General features: G+C 45.2%; 1 protein-coding gene, 2 non-coding genes and 1 pseudogene across 7 annotated transcripts; 3 read left to right on the top strand and 1 right to left on the bottom strand.

Moving 5' to 3' along the window:
- The first annotated feature begins 1827 nt into the window (after positions 1–1827).
- Positions 1828–18846, top strand: Kansl2 (KAT8 regulatory NSL complex subunit 2). 5 transcript variants are annotated; one of them, XM_032885907.1, is made up of 10 exons: positions 1828–1912; positions 2453–2711; positions 4771–4949; positions 5243–5357; positions 7902–8065; positions 8323–8489; positions 11019–11115; positions 12896–13149; positions 17137–17244; positions 18125–18839. In XM_032885907.1, exons 2-10 carry the CDS (start codon positions 2461–2463, stop codon positions 18254–18256), a joined length of 1467 nt encoding a protein of 488 aa, XP_032741798.1. In that variant the 5' UTR covers positions 1828–1912; positions 2453–2460; the 3' UTR covers positions 18257–18839. The 5 variants fall into 5 exon arrangements, with proteins under 5 accessions (XP_032741798.1, XP_032741816.1, XP_032741826.1 ...); XM_032885899.1 differs by lacking the exon at positions 1828–1912 and adding an exon at positions 1919–2246 and having other exon boundaries at positions 18125–18846; XM_032885915.1 differs by lacking the exon at positions 1828–1912 and adding an exon at positions 1928–1986.
- On the bottom strand, positions 3982–4111 carry LOC116890308 (annotated as a pseudogene).
- On the top strand, positions 11207–11343 carry LOC116890474. Its single transcript, XR_004386663.1, has one exon. It is a non-coding gene; the product is annotated as a small nucleolar RNA SNORA2/SNORA34 family (small nucleolar RNA).
- On the top strand, positions 17784–17919 carry LOC116890475. The gene has a single exon (XR_004386664.1). It is a non-coding gene; the product is annotated as a small nucleolar RNA SNORA2/SNORA34 family (small nucleolar RNA).
- Positions 18847–19291: the final 445 nt, after the last annotated feature.

Genomic DNA, 19291 nt, shown 5'->3' with positions numbered 1-19291 from the left:
ACCTGACTTGCCACACGCAAAACTGTTCATTTTCTTATCAGACCAAAGAACAAAAAGAAGAGAAAAATGAAAAAGCAAAGTCACACTTTTACCGGTTTATGTCACTCAGGTACAATTGTGTGGTGAGGTTTTGTTTTTTTTGTCTGATTTTTTTTTTTTTTTTTTTGCTCAGCATATTATTTTGCTGTTGCTTCTGTCCTCTGTGGGGCACCTGAGTTTTGGGTGCTACTCCTGGGATCTCTACTGCTGTTAGGTGAATGACGTTAGGATGGAAGTGACCATTATCATAAGGGCTCTTTGTAAAAAAAAAAAAAAAACTTTAAAAACGCAAAAAAAATTTTAAAGAAGGATATTGTATACATTTTATAGTCTGGCTATCAGTTTGATATCTTGCTGTCAAGGATGTTTCTCAATCTGTATTTATCCATCCCATCAATAAACGTTAATGATAAAATACTTGATTGTCGTTTTGCATGTTCCATGTCCTTAAACCAGTCTTTAACTGTTTGTTTAAATCGTTCCCACTCTGCCTTTGTTTAATAGTATTAGGTTCCTATCACACAATACGCTATGGATGTTGAATCTGCTAGAAAGACCTGAGATTCAACAGTGAACCTGGTGGGTAAAGTAGGTTGTAGGCAGGGGAAACATTCATGCTGTACTGTTGCAGGAGTGCCTGAAGAGTTAAAAATAGCTTAGCTATATAGTAGGCTAAGCCATTCACTTGACAAGCAAGCATCAAGACACAGCTGAACCTTTGGTACACAGTATGTTTTTATTCAAGACAGTTTCACTGTGTAGCCATCTGGCCTCAAACTGCATCCTCTTGCTACATCAAGATCTTGAGTTCTGAGAAACATAACTGGCACGGACTACCATGTCTGGCATGTATTTTGAAGAAAAGTTACACTTTTTGATAATGTGGAAAAGTTGTGAATGCTACGTAAGGTAGATCTTACAAATTACACAAAGGAAAAGACCCTCTATGCACAACTACTTCAAACTTCAGGGGTACAGTACTTTGAAAACATTAAAAGGAGGGTTGGAGAGATGGCTCAAGTGGTCGGGAGTGCTGACTGCTCTTCTAGAGATCTTGAATTCAATTCCCAGCAACCACGTGGTGGCTCACAATGCTCTGTAATGGGGTCCAATGCCCTCTTCTGGTGTGGTGTGTCTGAAGACAGTGACAGTGTACTCACATACATTAAATAAACCTTAAAAAAAAAAATCACGAAAACGGAATAGCCTGCTGTTTCTAAATAATACACTATCCAGCAGGGGAGTTAGAGGATTTGAGAGAAGCATGTCCTACTCCAGATCTCATTTTGATTTTCCGTCACTATATCCGTAAATAATGTCTACCTAAGAGAAAATTAGCGTCTACATTTTAGGGCTGCTCTGCAAAAATTAATTAGTACATATGAGTCTCGAGACAGGAAAAAGAAGAGTTGGAGTGTTTACATGAAAGGACCAAAAAAATGAGCTGAACTGTTCACAATAGAAAACTAATAAAACCTTTTCATGTGTAAACAGAAAACACGGTCAGTCACCGTTCAGTTTTCTGCTGTGTAGGGATGGTAAAGAGGTAGCTGCTTGGGAAGACTGGAGACCACCGCCACCAGAAAACCAACGGTACTGAGATGGAAAAAAAATACCTGAACCCAGCGAGGAGCTGTGGCCCGCCTTTCCCACCGCCCACTCACGGGCCGAGTTTCTGACAGACACTTCACATCAGCCAATCGCGTTGCGGAGTCTCACTGTCCCGCCCTCCTCGGGTCTAGTGTTGATTCTGACCAATAAAGGTACAGCAGCCTTAATACAACGACCAATCAGCACTTAGGAGCCGCAGGGCAGCGTTCCGTGCAGGCGGAGCAGCCAGAGGGCTAGCTGCGCGGCGCAGCGCGGCGGGGAGGTAAGATGGCGCCGTGCCGGGCTCTTCTCCTTTGCCGTTAGGCTGCTGCTCGCCCTTTCTATCAACTCAGCGCGGTACATCGTCTCCTGCAGCGTCAGAGTCATTCTGATTGTTGGGCTTTCGGGAGCCAGGTTCTCTCGTGCCGGGAGCCGTAGGACAAGATGGCGCTCGCAGGACGACGGCGTAGGCGCTTGGGCCGGGGCTTTGAGCTCTGAGGCGGCCAGGGACAAAGGCGGTGTGCCGGGGCGTGGGGGCGGGGCGCGCCGTTGCAGTGGTGCCGCGTGGGACAGGCGCCGCGCTTCCGGTCGGCTACTGTGGAGACTCGGCCAACGTGGTAGGGACCAGAGAAGCGGGCGGGCGGGCGGGTAGGCGGGTAGGGAGAAGGCGGGGGTGGGTGGGTTAGTAACGGAAGGCTGGAGGGCGGCGGGAGTTACGGTGCGACCCTCGTCCTGCGGCCCGCCGACCTGCGGGAGCACGTAGACAAGGACTTCTGGCAAGGTTAAGGCCATTTTGATCTTTCCCGTGACCACCTCCCCGCAGGTTTTGGTATGAACAGGATTCGGATTCACGTCTTGCCAACGAATCGGGGGAGGATCACCCCAGTGCCCAGATCTCAGGAGCCCCTCTCTTGTTCGTTCACTCACCGCCCATGCTCTCAGCCGCGTCTGGAGGGGCAGGAGTTTTGTCTTAAGCATATTCTCGAAGACAAGAATGCACCCTTCAAACAATGTAGTTACATTTCGACGAAGAATGGGAAGAGGTGCCCCAGTGCTGCCCCAAAGCCTGAGAAGAAAGATGGGTATGTGTAGAGCGCGTGGGTATGTTGTACCTTGGGGCTCTGAGAGTCGTTCCTTAATTTTCAATGCTGAGGCTTGAACCCTGGGTCTGGTGCACGTAAAGCACAGGTTGCATCACCGAGCCTGTTTCAATACCTAAACCTTTAGACTTTTATTTTTACTATAGTTTGAGGCATTTATCTCCGGTTTGTAGTTTGATTTGTGTGTGTAGGGACACGTGGGGAGATCAGTGGCCGATTTGTTGGAGTCGGTTCTAATGCCTCATGGTATGGTGAATAGAAGGACGTTAGGCTCAGCTCGCAGAGTCATGGACGCCCCCACCTCCCTTTTGAGACAGTCTCTATTCCTGGAACTTCTCATGCGGACAAGACTGGCTTGGAACAGTTTTGGCAACCTTTTATGGTTTTTAAATTTTTTTTCCGTGTATGGGTATTTTGCCTGCTTGTATGTTTGTACCATGTTCATGCTTGAGGAGGAGAGGGCGGTGGATCTCCAGGAACTGGATGGAGTTACAGAATGTTGGTGCGTCACCATGCCTGTCCCCTGCCTTCAGTTTTAAAGTGAAAAGAGGAACATGTGTAGTCATTTTATGTTGGTCTGTGAAGTTTTAGGTCATGTGTTTGTAAAATTGGAATTAAAGGATACATTCTTTGGGAGGCATGTCAAAATACGAAAATGATCAGAACTGATGCTGGGGGGTGGTGGTGCAGGCCTTTAATCCTAGTGCTTCGGAGGCTGACTTGGGGTGATCTAGGAGTTCAGGCAAACCTAGGCTACAGGGTTGAATTCCAGAATAGACAGGGCTAAACAAAACTCTGTCTTAACCCTCCTACCCAACTCCGCCAATGATGAGAACTTGAAGGACACTTGAGGCACTGCTGAGGAAGGGACATTTAGTTAATTGCTTACTTGTAAAATTAACATTTTGAGTTCTGACTGTGGTCAGACTAATTTTGAACCCCTAATTCTCCTGTCTCAGCTTCTGGAGTTCTCAGATTATCCCCATACTCAGATCTAAATTCTTCTTCCTTAAACATTTATTCTGTGGATTCACGTGCTGCCAAACATGTGTGGTCAGAGGACAGCCCTCTGGAGTTGGTTTTCCTGCTGTGTGGGGTGGTGATGGAACTTGGGTGGTCTGGCCTCCGTGGCAGGTGCTTTTGTTTGCTGAGTCACTGAACTGCTGCACTTGATGTTGGAGTGCTGACTCACTTGCCAAACCTTGCTAAGTAAAAGGCACACTCACTATGTGTATGTGTGTGTTTTGGAAGGAGCTTCATAGTTTTTTATCATATGTACTTACCTGTGCAAACATAGGACTTTACTAGATAATTTTTTCAATTAGCAATAATCACGCCTCGGATAAACCTCATTGGCTACGATACTGCCACTGCGCAAAGCTTAGATAATTTTTTATACATCTTCTTGCTTTAGAATTGTCTGTCTATAGTGGATTGATATTAAGGTGTGTTTGCAGAATTTATTTTGAAAAAATACAAGCAGCTCTGATTTTCTGAGATAACTGCTAACATTTTTATAGCTGGAATGGATTTGATAACTAGAACAGTGGGTAAGCTACTTGTCGCTCCCTTTGAGAGCAGCTTCTGTGAGCCAGGGAGGCAGCATGTGTTAGAGCTTTCCCTGCCCGGAGCTCTGGGCCTGACTGAACAGCACACACGCCACATCACGTCACGCCACGCCACGCCCCCATCTCACCTCACCCCCACCACACCTCACCAAGGACCCCAAATGGCTTACTTGAGGGCAGTTATATTTTTGATTCACATTGCTCCCTGGCCCACAACAGGGTCTATTTATTCCAGGTCTCCCTGGCTGTCCTGGAACTGTGTATACCAGGCTGACCTCGAACTCACAGATCCACCTCTGCCTCTAAAGTGCTGGGATTAAAGGCGTGAGTCACCATGCCTGGGTTTCATACTGCTCTTCAAGGTGTGACTATAAATCATTTATATTTCCTAGAGAAAAAAATCAACTGGTGACTGAATATTGCTGGTTCTTTCAAGAGAGGGCCTATTAAATATTAATGCTTTGTCTCCTTAGGGTGTCTTTCTGTGCTGAACATGCTCGAAGGAATGCCCTAGCACTTCATGCTCAAATGAAGAAGAGTAACCCAGGCCCTATGGGTGAAACCCTCTTGTGCCAGTTGAGCTCATATGCTAAAACAGAGCTGGGCTCGCAGACCCCAGAGAGTAGCCGAAGCGAGGCGAGCCGGATACTGGGTAAGCAAGGAAGGTGCTTATGAGCGAGCAGGTTTGGCTCGCTGCAGTGCCATGGGAGCTGGGTGGCAGTGCTGGGCCTGCTCGTGCTGGTTGCTGGTTGTTTTGCGTTTAGAGTTTGTTTAGATATATTTCTCCCAGCCTGGTGACCTTTCCTTGTGTTAACAATTGAAACAGTTAAAAACTTTGCATTTTAAGGTTTGGGTTGATCTCTAAGTAATCATATAAGTAATCTTCATATGTGGAGTTACAGAGGTGGGAAGTCTTAATGGCTGCTCTTCCCTTCCTTGCCTCAGATGAAGACAGCTGGAGTGATGGGGACCAGGAACCCATTACTGTGGATCAGACATGGAGAGGTGACCCTGACAGTGAAGCTGATAGCATAGACAGTGATCAAGAAGATCCCCTAAAGTAAGTTGTAACTCCACATAAGACTTTTACATGCTTTATGTAGTTAGTATGTAGAGTGTAGTGTGGCATGTGGTTAACCAATACATGTAGGTGGGTTTAAGGGTCACAGTTCAGCACCGTTTTGCTCTAAGGCAAGATTCCTTGATTGTTTTGCAGAGGTCTTGTCACTGGCACCCGGGTTGTGCCCATGAGATGCTTTAGGGAAGAACACTTCTTTTGACACAAGAATGAGAGGGAGGCAGACAAGTGCTGGCTGGCTGTCGAGGAGAATGCATTTAAATAGGTACTTGCCCCAAGTCTCAGAAATATGGGCTCATTATGCTTAGATACATGCTGCAAAATTCCATGGTTCTGAATTTTTAAAATTATTTATGTATATGACTGTATTGCAGCTGTCTTCAGACACACCAGAAGAGGGCATCAGGTCCCATCACAGACGGTTGTGAGCTACCATGTGGGTGCTGGGAATTGAACTCAGGACCTCTGGAAGAAGAGTCAGTGCTCTTTTAACCACTGAGCCATCTCTCCAGCCCATTTCTGACTCTTTAAATGGGAAATAACAGTGTTCAGTCAGTAGTTGGCTTTGGTTTCATGCCTAGTAAAAAAAGGAAAACTGATTTAGAAACCCAAGTTTTAATTATGTTAAGGTCTACTCTAACCCTTGGTCATCTTAAGAATTTAGAAATATCAAAATATTTCCTGTTCCAAACTCTCTGATTTTTTGTTGCTGCTTTTTTTTTTTTTTTTTTTTTTTTTTTTTGAGCTGGGGACCCAACCCAGGGCCTTGTGCTTGTTAGGCAAGTGCTCTACCACTGGGCTAAATCCCCAACCCCTTTCTCTGATTTTTTGAAGCCAGTCTCATGTGGTTCTGACTGGCCTGGAACTTGGTATTTGAATCAGGCTGACCAACCTCAGGCTTTGCCTTCCCTAGTGTTAGGTTTTGAATCATCTTAGCAGTATTTGTCCTCAACATTGTGCAGGTGCACACTCATACACACACTCTCACTGGTTTTTTGAGACAGTTTCTCTGTGTGGCTCTGGCTGTTGTGGATCTCACTCTATAGACCAGGTTGGCCTGGAACTCAGGGATCTGCCTGTCTCTGCCCAAAGTTAATCTTCCAATTTTTAATTACTTAACTCAGAAGCAGGAAACAATCTTTAGATTAACCTCTAGAATATCTTTAAAGTTTGTGATTGGCAGGCAAACTAATAAAATTGATATGTAGCCCTCCTACATTTTTGCAATAAAGGGTCAATCTAGGAGACTGAATTTTGAGGATATTGTGAAGAAAGTGGGCCTATCATGACCCATCACGTGTGTGTCGGGGGTGGTGGTGGTGGTGAGATCAGAACCGGGACCTTTTCTGTGCTATATATGCATTTTACCAGCAGTCTGCCTTTGAGCTAAATCCCTTGGACCACAAAGGCCCAAAGTCTTGATAAAAGATTGTATTTAAAGGAAAAATAGAAGTCACAGTCATTTTGATACTTCGTGTGTTAGTTTGCCTGAATGTATGTCTGTGCACATGGAGCCCAAAGATGGTGGTGGATCCCCTGGAACTGGAGTTCAAGCTGTGAGCTTCGAGTGTTGGGAATCGAACCCAGATCCTCTTCTCTTAGCCATTGAGCCATTCTCTCCAGCCCGGGATACATCTTGTCATTAAAATACTCAGTTATTCTGACATGGGGCCCTTTTTTAAATTACTATGTAAGTGGACCAGGTTAATTAGCATAACTTTCTTGTTACACATTTTTACTTTTGTTGTTGAGACAGGGTTTCTCTGTGTAGCCCTGTCTGTCCTGGAACTCACTCTGTAGACCTAGGCTGGCTCCAAACTCACAGAGATCCCCTGCCTCTGCTTCTGGAATGTTGTGATTTAAAGGCATGCTCCACTGTGCCCAGCCATCTTTACTCGTTTTAAATGTATAAATAATGAGACCTTCCCCACTCTACCCCGTTCCAATTTGTGAGATAACGCATTGGTATCCTTTTGTGGAGAGGAGAGTTCTCCCTCTCTCCCTCTCCCTCTCACCTCGTCTTAAAAAGAATCTGTTCAGTTCCGAACAACCGACTTGGGACCACTTACAAACCACTTGTGACTCCAGCTCCAGGCTCTCTGAGAGCCCCATGTGCACTCGCAGGCCGGCGGCGGTATACACAGTGCTGAGACGGAACCAAGGGCCTTGTACTCTACCACTGAGCTGTGCTGTACTTAAGCCTTCTTTATTTTCATTTTTAATGTCTCAGTAAAATGCTATGTGAAAATATTCCCGTTTAGTGTGTCAATCAGGGTTGACTTTGTCAATACAAATCGAGGCTATCTCTAGTCATCCTTTTACTGTCTTGTTGCTTATGTTGTTTCTGAGATAGGGTTTCATATCTAGGTTTACCTTGGATTTGCTACATAGTCCTGGCAGGCCTTGAACTCCTGATTCTTGTGTTTCCACCTCTAACAAGTGCTGGGATTATTGGCACTCATCCATCACCATGATTATCTTTGTTACTGTTTTTAATGCTTTGTTGAATTTATCGTTTTATTCTAGACATGCAGGCGTCTATACAGCCGAGGAGGTGGCTCTTATCATGAGAGAAAAGCTGATTCGTTTGCAGTCTTTGTACATTGATCAGTTTAAACGACTACAGCACCTGCTCAAAGAGAAGAAGCGCCGTTACTTACATAATCGGAAAGTGGAGCACGAAGCTTTAGGCAAGTTGGGTGGAGTTGGATCTGCCTGTCTTACAGCTGAGGCTTCCCGTCTACGTAGAAAAGCATCCTTGATTACTGTACACGTCACACCTTGACCTGTGCAGCCTTTTTGGTGGTGACTGTAGTGTCCCACTCGGTACTTGAGAGGCTGAGGGTAGGGAGTTTGTTGTGAACTCAGGGCCACATAGACTGAAGTTCTCTTTTAGGAAAACTTGATATTTATGATATTTATTTAATTATTTTTGGTCACTCGATAGGTAGTAGTCTCCTGACTGGCCCCGAGGGACTTTTGGCCAAAGAGAGAGAGAATTTAAAGCGACTAAAATGTCTCAGGCGATACCGTCAACGCTATGGAGTAGAAGCCTTACTACACAGGCAGCTGAAGGAACGCAGAATGCTGGCCACAGAGGGGGCTGCTCAACAGGTAGTTTGCAAAATATGCCAAAATTGATGGTTTTAGTCCAGATGTGCTGCAAACTCTGGGTGTGTACATTCACTTTGTTGATAAGTTCATCAAAACACCATGTCCAGCTTCTACTAAAAGCACTTACCTGAATGTCAGCAAGACAGAGTTCCAGTTTGTTCTCGTCCAGTCAGCCCTGGGCCTTCACAGGCAGCTTACAGAACTTTACAAATTGAGGGGTTTAGGGGGTAGAGTCCTAAGTTCTTTGGTTCAGGAAGCCCTTAGTTCAGAAAACTGGCAAAAGTTTTACTGAAGCAGTTTGGAAATCTTTTAAAAAAAAAAAAAAAAAAGGCAAACTGGGTGTGGCGGTGCGTGCCTTTTGGTAATCTCACCACTGGGTGGGAGGATGAGGCAGTCGCAAGCTTGCTATCAGCTTGCCCCACCCAGGGTTTTTGCAAATCAGCCAGCTAATTATTCTAAAAGAATAGGAGTAGCCTGGAGGGACGGCTTAGTGGTTAAGAGTTGCTAGCTCTTTCAGAGGACTCAGGTTTGAGTTCATGAACCCACACTCCACTCCAACCAGCTGTAACTCCAGTCCCAAGAGCCCCAAAGCCCTCTTCGGGTTCCTCAGGCACTGCACACACTGTGGATAAACATGTAGGTAGATACTCACTCACAAAATTAAAGAAAAATGGCTGGGTGTGGTGCACATCTTTGATCAGCATTCTGTTGGCAGAGGCAGGAGGATGGATCTCTTGAGTTCCAGGCTAGTCCGGGCTCTTACCCTGAGAAACCCTGTTTTGAAAAACAAATGCTGGGGCTGGACAGATGGCTCAGTGGCTGAGCGCTGACTCTTCTAGAGATGCTGAGTTCAAATCCCAGCAACCACAAGGTGGCTTACAACTATCTTGTAATGAGATCCTATTCCCTCATCTGGTCTGTCTAAAGAGCTATGGTGTACTCATATATAATAAATAAAGAAAAAAAGAAGAAAGAAAAAAGATGGTGGGAGGGCTAAAAAGTTGAAAGGATAGTGTCAGTTAACTGTCAGAGTGAGGCGGGGTAATTACATGGTCGTTGCTTTTGTTGTAGTTGTTGAGGCTCCACACATGTTGTCAGTTGTGTGGCTGTGAAAAGAACTGCACGGTGTCAGCAGCCCACGGGATGGAGGCAGCGTTGGCTCGGTGTTAGAGGCTCTAGTGCGTCAGGGCTAGAACATCTTGGTGCCTGGCTTTCTCCTGATTCCATCTTGATTCCATTTTATTGAGCCCCAGTGCAGAGCACAGTCAGCACCCTGTGAGGTCTTCTCTCCTTAGTGCTCCCACCTCACAGAGCCCAAGTACCTACTGGTGGAATTGCTTCTTGGCCAGTAAGATGAACCACTAGGGAATGCAGGGTATTTTATGTATTTTATGTATGTGAGTACACTGTTGCTGTCTTCAGACACACCAGAAGAGGGCATCCAATCCCATTACAGATGGTTGTGAGTCACCATGTGGTTGCTGGGAATTGAACTCAGGACCTCTGGACTCTGGAAGAGCACCTAGTGCTCTTAACCACCAAGCCATCTCCATGCCCCACCCCCACCCCCGCCAAGCAATTTAAAAAAAAAATATGTTTTGTTGGCTGGGCTTGGTGCAGCTCTAATCATAGCAGCTGCAGCAACTGAGGTGTGGGATCGCGAGCTTAGGGCCTTCTTAAATCATTTGCCTAGCATGCTTGAGATCACAGCTAGCACCCCAAAAAAGTTGTTAAAAGATAAGTTAGTTGAACTAGGGATTTAGCTTGGTGTTAGAGCACATGTGTGTGATTCTGGGTTTATTTCCTAACATTACCAAAAACCTTGATGTTTGAGTCAGGCTCCCACTATGTAGCCCCCTGGTTGTCTTGGGACTTCTGTGTAGACAAGGCTGGCCTCCTAGATTTGTCTCTGCCTTTGCTGAGATTGATACATTGACCACAGTGCCTGGCTAAAGCATCAGTGTTTAGGATACCGTCTTTCCCTCTTACTTCAGCCGAGGGGTAGTTTCTGAGGTACCTGAAGGAGCCTGAAACTTGGTAGTGTCATCATGCAGGTGTTTATGTATTTATAAATAAGCCAATTATGCCAATATTAAGTTAGTATAAGCTATTTACAACTTAGAGATTATTCCTCTAATTCTGTATTTAATGTTTTCAGACCCAGGTTGACTATAGTTTAACCTAGTTAAGGGACAAACATTTTTTTTTTTTTTTGGTTCTTTTTTTTGGAGCTGGGGACCGAACCCAGGGCCTTTCGATTCCTAGGCAAGCGCTCTACCACTGAGCTAAATCCCCAACCCCAAGGGACAAACATTTTTATTACTTCTACAGTGTGGAGAGGTGCATTTGGGGTTAGGATTAACTCCATTCTATGTACATGAGGTTTCATTGTTGCAGTATTGGTGAGTGGGTTTGTTAAATGTTAACGTTTCCCACTTTGTGTGGATTGACTTTCCGTGTATAACTGAATACTACCACAGGTCTATGGTTTTTGTTGGGGTTTATTTGTATTTTTTTTCTCAATTTTAGGCTCATACCACTCGTTCCAGTCAGAGGTGCTTAGCCTTTGTGGATGATGTTCGCTGCTCCAATCAGTCTCTTCCGATGACCAGACACTGCCTTACCCGTATCTTTACAACTGTGTGTCTAGGTTCTGAGTGTCTAGTTAAGTCAGGCTGGTTATGAGCTCATCAGTTTCACTGAAGAGCTTGGTTACTTTGGCCCTGAATCAAGGCCAACAGTTTGCTGAAGCTGTTGGTTTCAAGCAGGTGCCTAAATAAATGTCTTTCTATGGTCTGTTGGCCATTTCAGAAATTTAAAAATGTAATGGTCAATTCATTAGAAAGAAACATCTGGCTGGATATGGTACCCAGCTCTGTGATTATAGCACTTGGGAGGGTAAGGCTAGAGAATTGGGAATTTGAAACCTGCCTGGGCCTCAGCAGAATCCTGTCTAGGGTAGGTGAAGTGGGGGGCAGGGAGCCAAAGAAACAGCCATGTTGTTTGTGACAGCTGTGTATGGCTGACGGTCTTAGTGGGGTTCCATAGTTTGTGTATGATACTAATGCTTTACTGATTTAGCTTTGTTCATTAAGTTATATGTTAAATCTGTCACCAAGAAAAAAGGATTACTGTGGGTTTTCTGCCCAGAACATGAGTATGTATTGTGAATTTCTATGCAGTAGTATTGTTAGTGCCCTAACTTGTATACTTACTCAAATTAGAAACTTGGAAAAAAAAATGGGGTTTCTCCTTAGGATCATTTCCTCTATTTTTTCTAATTTGTGATTTTAAACCAATATACAGTGTGTGCTTTCTGGTATAGAAATGCTACATTTGCTGATGGGCTACAAAAGTTGTGATGTTTATTGAGTTTTTGTGCAACCTGAATGGTTTTGTTGTATTTAGAAGTCAAAATATTTTGTTAGTTCAGTGAGTTGTCTTTTTAATAGAGTCCTAGGTAGTCAGGAGACTGAGGCAGGAGGATCACTTGAGTCCAGGAGTTCTGGGCCAGTCGGGATAAAATAATGAAGATAACTCCCCTCCCCCCAAAAAGAGATTGATGGGAGGGGGAACCCCCTCTTAGTCTTTGGTAGCAAAGGAAAGGGTTGTGGCTTCCCTCCCCCATTCTATTTAGTGAAATATTTGAGGTTAATTTTCATACTAATGCCTTCTAGCCTGGGATTGCAGGTGTAGCCCCCACACTTGGTGTAGAGTTACTGCTTGTATCATATAAACGCTCATACAAAATGATGAGCTCTAAGGGGGATGGGGAACCTTGGGCCAGGTAATGGCTGGGAGCTACAAAGGGGTGGAGTGGGGTGGAGGGGAGACTGGAGACTTAGAACACAAGGATACTGAGCAAGATGGAGGCTGTAATTGAACAGGAGATGCTAAGGTGGAGAGAGTGCTGGAGAGTGGGGTAGGGGGGAATGATAGAAACCAGCTGCTGTGCAAGCCAGCTTTAGAAAACGCGTAGCACTGCAGAGGCGACAGTCCGGTGGATGGTCAGCTTCAGATTCACGCTTGGCCACACAGTCACTCCTCCTTGAGTTTGTAGTAAGTACATCATGGTATTGGGAATGGCCATTAACATTTTCTGCAATAAGCTACTTGTTTCTGTGTGGACCTCTCTTGTCAGTGTATGTTCCTTGGCCACTTAACACTTCCTGTCTCTGGTTTAAATGGCTGGAATCCTGGGAAGAGGTTGCAAGTGGATTACAAATTATTGGTAGGGTTAAAATCATGTGCACAAAATTACACTTAGAACACTAAAAATTACTCGTTGCATTTGGCTTTCAATGAAAATGTAGTTCTCTGCATTGTCAGACTTTGTTTAGCACTGCAGACTCCTGTATTGTGTTCGTCCAATGAGTCCTGGCTTATTTTCCTTAACCATTCTGTAGATATCTGTCAGGATACAAATCAGGTTCTCTTCAAATGCTGCCAGGGGTCTGAAGAGGTACCCTGCAACAAACCAGTTCCTGTAAGCCTTTCTGAGGACCCCTGCTGTCCACTGCACTTCCAGTTGCCTCCTCAGATGTATAAGCCCGAGCAGGTACTGTCTGTGCCAGACGGTCTGGAAGCCGGCCCCATGGATCTGTACTTGAGTGCTGCCGAGCTTCAGCCCACTGAGAGCTTACCACTGGAGCTCAGTGACGTAAGTTAGAGAAGCTCTGCTCTGATTGGCCCTTGAGAGAAGGCCCTGTCTGCTAGTGGGGAGAATAGTTAGAGACTAGTCAGCAGTTTTCCAGCAAGAGGATGACTTGATGCAGTCGATGTGGTTGCGTGCACCTGTGCTGTGTTTATTAGACACTTTGTGCTCTACCCTTCTCCTCCCCGACATTCTGTTCCGAGACAACCTCACTGTGTAGCCTGAGTTGAACGTGAACTCATGATCCTGTCTGTCTGTCTCCTAAGTGTTGGTGTTAGAGACCTGTACCACCCCTGCCTCAGCACAACCTGACTGTGGAAGCGTGTGACGCCGTGTTGTTTATAAGGGGTTCAGAGGACGTTTGTACCAGTACTCTAATGAGATGGCTACAGAGCGGTACTCTGTAGTTGGTTTGGTGGATTTTGAACATCCTCTTCTGGTACATAGGTATTTTTGCTGACCCTTAATTTTATTTTTGACAGATTTTATTACAAAATTTATTCAGTGTTCACACTTTACATGGTTCAATTCTAATTTAGTATTTTGATGCTGTTATGAATGGGATCTGAGCATTTCTCTTTTTTTGCTTGCCACTTGAACCCAGCTTTGAATCACGACCTAAAAAAACTGGCATTTAGGGGTTGGGGATTTAGCTGAGTGGTAGAGCGCTTGCTAGAGGCCCTGGGTTCGGTCCCCAGCTCCGAAAAAAAGAAAAAGAAAAAACAAAAAACCAAACAAAAAAAACCCTGGCATTTAATGTGTGTTTTGTTGTATGTAATGTATGTAATATATATATGTATGTGTGTGCACCCTATGCGTACCTGTACCTGGCATGAGAGGTCAGAAGAGCTTAGATCTGGGACTGAAGTTTTAGACAGTTGTTTGCCACCGTGTAGATGCTGGGAATCGAACCTGATCCTTTGCAAGGTGAATGGGTATTTCTGTCCATGGAGCCTGCTTGGCTTCTCTCCATAGAGCTGCTGGGTTTCAGTGAACTCTTGGGAGGTTCTTGAGGCTCTAGCATAGATGTGTGATATAAATCCATCTCAAGAGAAGCCGCCTTGCATCTTAAAGCCTTCGTTGTCACTGCTTCCAGAGATGTCATCCCGGAAGGCTGTGTCCAGTACAGAATGACTTCCCTTCATGGCCCGGAGAGAGATGATGCCAACCCCTGTTTGTTCTCAGAGTTTGGCAGCTTAGGATGTAGTCTAAATCTCTTAGCTATAAATTTTGAGTAATTATTTTAAGGCAAAAATGGCCTAACATTTTAAGCACTTTCCCATTCGGCTTTAGGGAATGAACCCCTCTGGAGTGCTTGTCTGTGATCTAGAGACTCAGAGTATGGCTAATCCCTGGTCTCAGAGTTAGAATTAGATACTCAGTGATGGAGAAGTTAGAGACCCTCCTTCCCACAGGGCGGAACTGGGTGCTGGGGATTTCTCTTCAGTCCATGGTGTAGAACCATGCGGTTCCTGCTTGAGCTTGCCCCTGCTTTCCCCTCCCACTCAAAATAGGTGTTTCCTGATTGCCTGGTGGACAACAATTTCTTGACCACTCAGTCCCTGGGATTCTCAGAATTAGACTGTGTTTATATGATTCCCCTGTGGGTGGAAAGAACTGGGACCAACACCTCGCTGAGAGAAAAACTGTAGAAAGCAAAGGGGTGTCCGCAGCCTGAGAGGTGTGAGGGCGGGTTCTGTGGATGGAGTGATGTGTCCAGTGGCTCTGTAATGGATCGTGGGAAGTGTGGCTGTCTCCTTCTGCTTGCACGAGTAGTTTGTTTAAAGGCATTTTTTACAAAGGATACATTGTGTGTCCTAGGCTGGTCTTGGACTCTCAGGGAGAGGCTTGCCTGCTTCTGCTTACCTAGAGTGCTGCTCCTGTGCTTGTTTTAGACTTAATTTTTTTTTTTCTAAAGGTTTAGTTCTGTGTGTATCAGTGTCTTGCCTGCATGTATGTGTGCCATGTCCGTGACTTAGTGCCCTAAGAAGTCAATAGGCACTGGGTCCCTGGAGTGGAGTAGAGTTCTGTGTGGAGCTCCATGCGGATGCTGGTCATGGCGCCTGCATTCTCTGGAAGTGGTCTTAACTGCTGAGCTCTTTCTCCAGCCCCCTCCAGGCTCCCCCCCCCCCCGTTAAAATTATGTTTGCCTTTTTGTTTGTCTGGTTTATTTTAGATAAGGTCTTGCTCTGTAGACCAGGCTGGCTTCAAACTCAGATCCACCTGTCTTTTGCTTCCTGAGTGTTGGGATTAAGGTTTTAGACTTTTTAGAACTGTGTTCTTCCCCCACCTTAGTTATGAAAAGGTTATGATTTCTATTCCTGGTGATGAGGACACCAATTTTTTTTTTTTTTTTTTGGAGCTGGGGACCGAACCCAGGGACTTGCGCTTGCTAGGCAAGCACTCTACCGCTGAGCTAAATCTCCAACCCCCACCAAAATTTTTAATACCAAATAATTATGTAAAATGGTAGTTTCCTTGTGACATCTTCATAAGGCATGTGGTGTACTTTGAAGTCTTTTCCTGTCAGCCTTTACTGTCCCTTCTCCTTCCCCTCCCTCTGCCTGGTTTTCTGTACTGTGGGACCTGTACATGCTTAGCTGGAGCTCGAAAGCATTAAGTGAACTTGTCAATGGCTCAGAAGTTAGGTCGCCATAGATTTTGAACCACTATAGTGACTTGGACCCTAAGTCAATGTTGGTTTCAGAAAGGAGCCAAGAATAATAATGTCTTTGATCTGCCGACTACTCAGTGTCTCTGGGAATGGCTGACCCAGAAGTATAGTATAGAGAAGTATAGTCTAGAATAGAATGTCTTTTTTCTTTTTTCTTAAACAGAATACTTGAACTATGTTAATTAATTTAAGACTCAGAGGCTCAGCTGGGCCAGGGGGCACAGGCCCTTAATCCCAGCTCCTGGGAGGCTGAAGCAGAGCATCCTAAGTTAAGTCTTGCCTGGGCCACAGGGTGAGTTCCAGGCCGACTTAGTAAGCCCCATTTCAGAGTAGAGGGAGGAAGAGGGCTGAGATGTAGCAGCTCAGTATAGAATGTCTGTCTGCTGTGAGAGAGACCAGACCTCAGGCCACATCGCTTATGCGAGGGGTTGGGAGTGAACCATGATATGTTGGCTTTGCCATTCAGAAACATCTGAGCTTCTGTGATCTGTCCTTCCTCTCCCAGCCTTCCTTTCCTCTCTCTTAGTTGCTTGCTTTTTGTGAATGTTGGTCAGTCTTAGACTGCTGAATGTTTTCCAGCAGGGTTTCATGTTATTCTGCCCATGGGCAGATGGATGAGGAACTTAAGAGTTTGATTGTGTGTGCGTGTGTGCGTGTGTGTGTGCGTGTGTGAGTGTGTGTGTGTGTGCGCGCGCGCGCGCGTTCATGCGTGCTGTGGCAAGAATCGGAGTTCTTTGCTTCTTCCACTGTGTGACTAAATACAAGTCATTAGACTGCTCACTGAGCCACCCTGCTGGCCCTTATTCTTCTACACTTGGTTTGTGTGTGTGCATGTGTGTGTGTTATGTGCACATCAGAGGACAGTTGTGGGGGTCTTTTCTCCGTCACGTGGATTCTGGGGTTCAAACTCAGTTCATCACACTTAGCAATGCCTTCGCTCACTGTTTATAACAGAAACGTGTAGTAAATCTGCCATCTTAACCCCTTAGGAATTCACGGTTCATTGGTGTTGATATTGGTATTGGTGCTGTGCAGTCATTGCTGGCATCTTTTTTTCTGTTGGGTTAAACACATTCTGTAACTGTTAAACCCCTCTCTTTCCTCCACTCATGGCAGTCGCTGTTTTACTCTATGATTTTTCTGTATTGTGTTATCAGCTAAGGAAAAGTCTTCACTATTGTCAGTTTTGTTTAATTGATCTAGCATTCTAAGCAAGGAGAGGAGGGACCTGAGAGTTACCTTGAGCTTTGGTGAAAGTTGTCAGTTTTAGCTTACTGACTTCCTGGATATCGCTGATGGATCTTTCTCTCTTTCCCTAGGACTTGGATGTCGTAGGTGATGGCATGCCGTGCCCTCCATCGCCCTTGCTCTTTGATCCCTCCCTAACTCTAGAAGATCATTCCGTCACTGAAATTGCCGGAGGCCCAGTGGGTATCTTGACAGTGTGTCTTAGCTAGGTTCCCTCATGTGGTGACCAGGCTGGGCAGATGTTTTCTCTGTTGGCTAGCGTGAGTTCCAGGGAGTAGTGTGATTCCAGATAGAATGCACAAGTGACCAAGGTGGGGTTTTCTCAGTGAAGACCATAAAATGGAAATGCTCCCTTTTAAGCTAGAAATGTGTAGATGTTTGTTGTGGGCTTTCTGTTGCTTTAATAAAACACCACAACCAAAAGCAACCTGAGTAGAAAGGGACTTATTTCATCCTTTACTGAGGTAAACGGTCAATGGGAAGCTGGAGGCAGGAGCTGATGTAGAGGCCATGGAGACTCTGCTTACAAAATGCCGTCTTTTGCTTTTGAATGCTGCCTGGTACTAGTTTTCCAGAGGAGCTGTGGAATTCCTCCTCGTGGCTCTTCTCCTCAAGAGCAGGACGTGCATCTACTTGAGTGAAAGGGGATAGAGAAGTTGACCGTTTTAAGGGAGAGCCCATCACTCCAGGTGATAGATACAGGCAAGATAGGTGACCCATGGCTCTCACTGAAGACCAGCAGTTGTACTGTAGCTGTTGGTTTCAAGCAGACGCCTAAAGAACTGTCTTCCTGTGGTTTATTGGCTCTTCTGGACTTAAATAGAGAGTGACTATTCCATCTGGAAGAAACAACCCCTTGTTCTGTCTGGTTTGACAGCTTCAGTAATGACTGATTCTTAGGAACAGCAGAGTACTGGGAAAAGTACTGGGAATAAACTAATTACTTAATTTCTCTGCTCTTGTTCTTTAGCCACTGTAAATGGGTATTGATAAGTCAGAGTCATGCCTCAGGCCCATTGGAGGCGTCTCTAACCAAAGTGCCTTTATTTCTTTTAATAGGGACAGATACAGGTGGCTGGGGATGGGTGCAGATCCCAGGGACCTCACAATGTAGAGAAAACCTGTGCACCATTCCCTCAGCGTGGATTGGCTACTGCAAATGGAAAACCAGAGCCCACTTCTATCAGTTGACAGTTCATTCTGGGATTGTTCACCGCCTTTGGATTTGAACTCTCCATTCTTCAGACAAGTGTATCTCTGATCATCTCTCACTGAACAGGGACAGCTCCGACCACGTTGTTTCCTTCGGGGCTTGAGAGTGCTGTAGACAAACATAACCCAAGTCTCTGTGATGACAAGTTAGTATTTAAGTTTTGGGATTTTTTGCGAGGAAGAGCGTGAGGTGCTCCCTGCCTTTGAGATGCAGTGCCTGTTGGAGACATTTATAATGGGACTTCTGAGCCATGGGCTGAGATCCACGTGGATGTCTAGGCGGGGTTGGTTGTGGTGAAGAACGGTGCTCTACAGGTGTTGGCTCTTAGTCTCTGTAGCCGTATCTAAAGCTGTATTTAAGCCTTTCCTCTGCTCCACATCATTGGGCAATATAAACCCCCTTTCCTAGTGAACCGACTGAGAAAAGTAGTTCACAGGTCTGGGCTCTCCTTAATTATTCTTGCTTTTAATTTATGTAAATTTCTGTGGTGGCTCCTTCATGTAAGATATAGTGAAATTATTGTATATAGCTTCTATTAAATGTTAAAATGTTATGAAAATATAAAGTAGTCTGAGTTGATTGTGTTTTCTTTGTACTTGAGAATGTCTATATTAATTATCCTCTGGGTCTTTGCTTGTCATCTGATGGGAAAAGTGCACACTGTTTCTATCCCTTGACAGGCACTCTGGAGAAACTAGTGACAGAGGTGGCACTTGGTACCTAGTTCCAGGGCCAGGTAAACTTGTGTTCCCTGGAGAGCTGGGGTTAACTCAGTAGGGGACTGGGGGCCTGGTATGGAGCTTAGGACTTGGGTTAGCCCAAGCCAGGATGATAGCAGGCAGTGGTGAGATTTGTGTCCAGCCAGTTTCTAGGGGAACATTAGAAATAATGAGCCACTCATCCTGAATAACTGTTTACAGAAAGAAGCTAATAGAACTACCACCAGAAAAGATTGAGCTTGTCCTGGGGTGCAGGTACCCCCTCACTGTAAGTTTGTCCTGGGGTGGGCAGGT

The sequence above is a fragment of the Rattus rattus genome, chromosome 1 (assembly GCF_011064425.1).
Source record: "Rattus rattus isolate New Zealand chromosome 1, Rrattus_CSIRO_v1, whole genome shotgun sequence".
NCBI lineage: Eukaryota > Metazoa > Chordata > Mammalia > Rodentia > Muridae > Rattus > Rattus rattus.
Note: the sequence above shows the minus strand (reverse complement) of the source record. Positions and strands in the feature narration are given on the sequence as shown.

Bases quoted from the DNA above. Each gene is read 5' to 3' on its own strand.
- Kansl2 (XM_032885899.1), top strand. From the start codon at position 2,461: ATGAACAGGATTCGGATTCACGTCTTGCCAACGAATCGGGGGAGGATC. The intron at 5,358-7,901 runs GTAAGTTGTAAC...GTTTTATTCTAG, and splicing joins GATCAAGAAGATCCCCTAAA to ACATGCAGGCGTCTATACAG. The intron at 13,150-17,136 runs GTAAGTTAGAGA...CTCTTTCCCTAG, and splicing joins TACCACTGGAGCTCAGTGAC to GACTTGGATGTCGTAGGTGA.